This window comes from Schistocerca piceifrons, chromosome 5 (assembly GCF_021461385.2).
Source record: "Schistocerca piceifrons isolate TAMUIC-IGC-003096 chromosome 5, iqSchPice1.1, whole genome shotgun sequence".
Lineage (NCBI taxonomy): Eukaryota > Metazoa > Arthropoda > Insecta > Orthoptera > Acrididae > Schistocerca > Schistocerca piceifrons.
The window spans coordinates 69,830,731-69,837,218 of record NC_060142.1 but is presented as its reverse complement, the minus strand read 5'-3'; the positions used below and the strand labels follow the sequence as shown (position 1 = coordinate 69,837,218).

Here is a 6,488-nt window from a genome sequence, read left to right as displayed (position 1 = left end):
TGAAGACGCAAATACCAGCAGCGAGAGACTGCACTGTATGACGAGCTGGAGTGCAGCTGGCGTGGCAAGAAATGGGCCTCCTGCTAGATGTTTGTATTGTAACACATGGTGCCCACACTGCGACTATAGTCTTTTGAACCTCGAAATCTGTACTCCTCTCTGTTTAGGAACTTTGTAAGACTGCTTCGACACTTTGTAACTCGTGGGAAATACTCTTTCTTTTTTCTTTTCAATATACTCTTTCTTTTTGAATAGCCCCGTGCCACACGTGGCGGTAATTTACTTAACAGTCGGTCTGAAGAGAGTGCTCACCGTGAAGCTGCCGCCGCGGCGCGCACGTTTCAAAGGCGGCCCGCGGCAGGTAGCGGAGCTCGGGTCGGCGGGCCGGCTACTTTCGCTACTTCCGGCGCGCTCTGCGGTGGCGGGCGGCGAGTGGAACTCGGCCGGCAGCCACTTCACGGGCCGCCGAACGCCCGAAGAGCTTTTAAACAGATGAATTTCCGCCGCCGGATGCCCGCCGGACTTCCTCCGGGCTGTTCGCTCCGAGAGATACGGCGCCGCGGCGCTGGCCGGCTCAGTGGCTGGCGCGGAGTGGGAGGGTGCCTCGCCTCGCCTTTAATCTGGCCGCCACTGCAGTGCTGCGCTCACGTCCGCGCGCACTCTGCGGCCGCGCCAACACCCCGGCCAGAGTTGCAAGGCGCTGACCCGCCTCTCAGAATGCTGGGTACACCGTAACTGCACAAAAGACCCTGAGGTCAGCGGCGTCGAGAAACAGTCGCTGAATGTATACAAGGCTACAGGGCGCCAAGGGATCCCTGTAAGATTTTGTACAGAATTTGCCGCTGAGTTGTCTCCCATTTAAAACATGGTACAGAATTATGTGTGCTTAGAGGAAAGATTAAAGAAAGGCAAACCTACGTTTCTAGCATTCGTAAACTTAGAGAAAGCTTTTGACAATGTTGACTGGAATACTCTCTTTCAAATTCTGAAGGTGGCAGGGGTAAAATACAGGGAGTGAAAGGCTATTTACAATTTGTACAGACACCAGATGGCAGTTATTAGATTCGAGGGGCATGAAAGGGAAGCAGTGGTTGGGAAGGGAGTGAGACAGGGTTGTAGCCTCTCCCCGATGTTATTCAATCTGTATATTGAGCAAGCAGTAAAGGAAACAAAAGAAAAATTCGGAGTAGGTATTAAAGTCCATGGAGAAGAAATAAAAACGTTGAGATTCGCCGATGATATTGTATTTCTGTCAGAGACAGCAAAGGACTTGGAAGAGCAGTTGAACGGAATGGACAGTGTCTTGAAAGGAGGATATAAGATGAACATCAACAAAAGCAAAACGAGGATAATGGAATGTAGTCGAATTAAGTCGGGTGATGCTGAGGGAATTACATTAGGAAATGAGACACTTAAAGTAGTAAAGGAGTTTTGCTATTTGGGGAGCAAAATAACTGATGATGGTCGAAGTAGAGAGGGTATAAAATGTAGACTGGCAATGGCAAGCAAAGCGTTTCTGAAGAAGAGAAATTTGTTAACATCGAGTATAGATTGAAGTGTCAGGAAGCCGTTTCTGAAAGTATTTGTATGGAGTGTAGCCATGTATGGAAATGAAACATGGACGATAAATAGTTTGGACAAGAAGAGAATATAAGCTTTCGAAATGTGGTGCTATAGAAGAATCCTGAAGATTAGATGGGTAGATCACATAACTAATGAGGAGGTATTGAATAGAATTGGGGAGAAGAGGAGTTTGTGGCACAACTTGACTAGAAGAAGGGATCGGTTGGTAGGACATGTTCTGAGACATCGAGGGTTCACCAATTTAGTATTGGAGGGCAGCGTGGAGGGTAAAAAACGTAGAGGGAGAGCAACAGATGAATACACGAAGCAGATTCAGAAGGATGTAGTTTGCAGTAGGTACTGGGAGATGAAGAAGCTTGCACCGGATAGAGTAGCATGGAGGGCTGCATCAAACCAGTGTGAGGACTGAAGACCACAACAATAACAAGAGAATTATTTGTGAGAACCCGTAGGGTTTGAAAAGGTGATTGTGCGAAAAGTACAAGGCGTACAGAAAAATGAGACATTTCTGTAAATAGAGCAGCTCTCCAAGTTTCAATTCATAATATTTGTACACGCCAGCGGGGGCTCGTTCGCAGCGATTACGTGGGCCTGGCCTTTGTGATGTACACTTCTGGCCATTAAAATTGTTACACCAAGAAGAAATGCAGGTGATAAACAGGTATTCATTGGACAAATATATTGTACTAGAACTGAGATGTGATCACATTTTCACGCAATTTGAGTGCATAGATCCTGAGAAGTCAGTACGCAGAACAACCATCTCTGGCCCTAATAATGGCCTTGATACGCCTGGGCAGTGAGTCAAACAGAGCTTGGATGGCGTGTACAGGTACAGCTGCCCATACATCTTCAACACGATACCACAGTTCACCAAGAGTAGTGACGGGCGTATTGTGACGAACCAATTGCTCGGCCACCATTGATCAGACGTTTTCAGTTGGTGAGATATCTGGAGAATGTGCTGGCCAGGACTGCAGCGAACATTTTCTGTATCCGGACAGGCCCGTACAGGACCTGCAACATGTGGTCGTGCATTACCCTGCTGAAATGTAGATTTCGCGGGGATCGAATGAAGGGTAGAGCCATGAGTCGTAACACATCTGAAATGTAACGTCCACTGTTCAAAGTGCCGTCAGTGAGAATAAGACGTGTAACCAATGGCACCCCATACCATCACGCCGGGTGATGCGCCAGTATGGCGATGACGAATACACGCCGCCAATATGCGTTCACCGCGATGTCGCCAAACATGGATGCGACCATCGCGATCCTGTAAACAGAACATGAATTCATCCGAACAAATAACGTTTTGCCATTCGTGCACCCAGGTTCGTCGTTGAGTACACAATCGCAGGCGCTCCTATCTGTGGTGCAGCGTCAAGGGTAACCGCAGCCATGGTCTCCGCGCTGATAGTCCATGCTGGTGCAAGCGTCGTCGAACTGTTCGTGCATATGGTTGTTGTCTTGCAAACGTCCCCATCTGTTTACTCAGGAATCGAGACATGGCTGCACGATCCGTTACAGCCATGCGGATAAGATGTCTTTCATCTCGACTGCTAGCGATACGAGGCCGTTGGGATCCAGCACGGCGTTCCGTATTACCCTCCTGAACCCACCGATTCCATATTCTGCTAACAGTCATTGGATCTCGACCAACGCGAGCAGCAATGTCGCGAGACGATAAACCGCAATCGTGATAGGCTACAATCCGACCTTCATCGGAGTCGGAAACGTGATGGTACGCATTTCTCCTCCTTACACGAGGCATCACATCGTTTCACCAGGCAACGCCGGTCAACTGCTGTTTGTGTATGAGAAATCGGTTGGAAACTTTCCTCATGTCAGCACGTTGTAGGTGTCGCCACCGGCGCCAACCTTGTGTGAATGCTCTGAAAAGCTAATAATTTGCGTATCACAGCATTTTCTTGCTGTCAGTTAAATGTCATGTCTGTAGTACTTCATCTTCGTGGTGTAGCAATTTTAATGGCCAGTAGTGTAGTTTTGTACTGCGTTTTTTTTTTCAGTATTAAATGGAACAGTTAGAGTATCATACGAGTAGAGTGAAATGATTTTAGTGCAGTAGGGGTGACAGAGTTTAGACGTAATCAGGCACAGTTTCCGTAGCTTCGTTGCGGGAAAACGTTACCCTGAGCTACTAGTAGCGGGACCAAGTCTTCCCGCTTCTCACACGCCCCCTTCTCCCGCCCTCAGACCAGCCCATCATTCCACACCGACGGACCCGTTTTCCTTTCTCCATCCCATTCAACGGAGGGCCGAATGACCTCGTGCTCCGTACCCCTCCACAAAACCTCCTCAGTAAAGTGCAGTCGTAGTGACGTAACCATGCAGTTTTCTTCCCTCCGCCTGGCCCCTTGCATTAGCATGGCTTGGGGCCCCCGCGGTCGGGCCCAGATGACGGGCCGACGAGCCCTGGTATCTGTCACGTTACCACTCTCCCTCCAGGCCGCATCTGTATACAGCGTACGGGGCCAGCCGGCTTGGACCCGTAATCCGAATTTTCAGCTGCATTGGTTAACACACCTTCCTGTTGGCCAACGCGAAATGTCGCAAACAGCAAACGTGGCCACGTCTCAGTAATGTTCCGAATTCTCAGGCTTTTTCATTGAAAGTTAAGTATTCTTACGCTGATTTTGAAATTAATAAAGTGGACTGTTTGCTAGAAAACCCTTTTTTTACTTAGTAGAAGAGAAGAGAAGCTAGAAAACAAGCAGTCATGCGCACATCAGCCAGAACGTTTCTTAACGTCTCAACCAGATAGGAAGAACAACACAACTATCTCCAATACATAGTTCTCCAAAAAACGGTGAGTGAAGAGGAAAAACTGGTTCAAATGGCTCTAAACACTAAGAGAATTAACATCTGAGGTCATCAGTCCCCTAGAACTTAGAACTACTTAAACCTAACTAACCTAAGGACATCACACACATCCATGCCCGAGGCAGGATTCGAATTCGCGACCGTAGCAGGGGCGCGGTTCCGGACTGAAGTGCCTAGAACCGCTCGGTCACAGCGGCTGGCGTGAAAAAACAGTTATTTGCTGGTGAAAGATTGTGGACAACAGTGTGCTATAAGGATCTAAAGCGGTTAAGAGAACAGTTAAACAAAGATAAGGAAAGCGGATTGTATTCATAAACGGTTCTAGGCACTCAGTCCGGAACCGCGCTGCTGCTACGGTGGCAGGTTCGAATCCTGCGTCGGGCAAGGATGTGTGTGATGTCCTTAGTTAGGTTTAAGTAGTTCTAAGTTCTAGGGGACTGATGACCACAGATGTTAAGTCTCATAGTGCTCAGAGCCATTTGAAGCATTGTATTTATAAAACGGTTGTAAATGCAAAATATTTGGCAACATTAACATCGCTTCTCAGACTGATTTAGTGTATAAAATGACACTTCCGAAACGTAATGAATTACTTAAGAAGTACTGATATGCATTTTTACAGAGTAGTAGAGCGCTTAACGTTCATCGGAGCTCATGTGTTACCACTAAGGGATCAGCTAACCGTGGAAATTTCTTGGATTTATTATATCTTTTCGGAAATGTTGACAGTGTGTTAGTTGACCATTTAGGTAGCTTTAGTACTTCTGTCTGTAAATGTACGTCACAAATTATGGAAACTGAACTTTAAGACCGTATTATCAGGCTGACGTTGAAGAGCTGATCAAAGACATTAACGCTGCCGCTATTCTTTCTGTGCAGGCAGTTGAAACAACACATATTACGTGCAGAAGTCAGTTTTTCATTATACTCCCGTACACTAAGTGGACGAAACCTGTTGAAAGATTCTTTTGCTGCGATATTAATGGTAAACATGGAGGTTACATAATAACAGCTAGGAACAGTTCCTTTATAACATTTATCGTCTTTTATCTGGACCCCACCAACGAAAATGGGCACGAGTTGCCACTGATACGGGCCGTGGCGAAGTCGCAAAGTGCACCACTAAGGGACAGTCTTTTGTAATGACTAGGGGACCACCATGAATCACGGTGGCTTCAGTATAATTACTATCTTTGAGTAAATGCGTCATTTCTGTTCGTCTCATTGCGTACACCTTTCGTTTACCTTTCTGTACTATACTGCAGCAGTTCTCTCCATGTATGGTGCAATTTTCATCTAGCTATGTTACTTGGCAGTGGTACATCATACGAAAGTGATTTTCGTCCTTAGGATTTGCACTCCAGAGTATGTATCACGAGTATCTGTCACAAACAAGTGCATCTGTAATCTGATCAGTTTTACAGCAGCCACCGAGAGCAGTAACTAAGAAACGATACCGTGATATCGTGAATAATCAGAAACTGGGGAGGCGAATGATAGCGATAGATTTGTTAGAAGGGTTTTAGAAGGGCTCTAGAAAAGTGTGGTGCATATATGAAACAAATCACATACGAGCCAGTATTCGGGGTCATTGTGAAGTAGGCATGACGATAGACATCGAATGAATGATATCGTGAATAATCAGAAACTGGGGAGGCGAATGATAGCGATAGATTTGTTAGAAGGGTTTTAGAAGGGCTCTAGAAAAGTGTGGTGCATCTATGAAACAAATCACATACGAGCCAGTATTCGGGGTCATTGTGAAGTAGGCATGACGATAGACATCGAATGAATTCAGACACGCACTGATCCTATCTTAACAGGACCTGCAGCCCACAGGAAAGTGTGGCAGAAGTGCTGAGCCAATTTACATGGGAATACTTGGCAGAAAGGCGACGTCAGTTCACGAATCCGGGTTGTGTAAATTTAGAGCACCTACATTCGGAGGCGATTGTGCGACCATTATGCTGTCACCATCGTATAAATGGCATGGGAACCATTAGAAAGAGGTGAGAGAGTTTTGGCTACGTACAGAGACATTTAGACATTTTCTCCTCGCTGAA

At 46.5% G+C, this 6,488-nt stretch overlaps 1 protein-coding gene across 1 annotated transcript in view; it reads right to left on the bottom strand.

Annotated features, from left to right (window-relative positions):
• Window positions 1-279: 279 nt before the first annotated feature.
• The window catches only part of LOC124798741 (coiled-coil domain-containing protein 8 homolog), a 91,310-nt gene continuing 85,101 nt past the window's right edge, over window positions 280-6,488 (bottom strand). Inside the window, exon 2 of the mRNA XM_047262268.1 lies at window positions 280-581. Within this exon, the coding sequence (XP_047118224.1) occupies window positions 280-581 (302 nt within the window). The remainder of the gene's footprint in view (window positions 582-6,488) is intronic.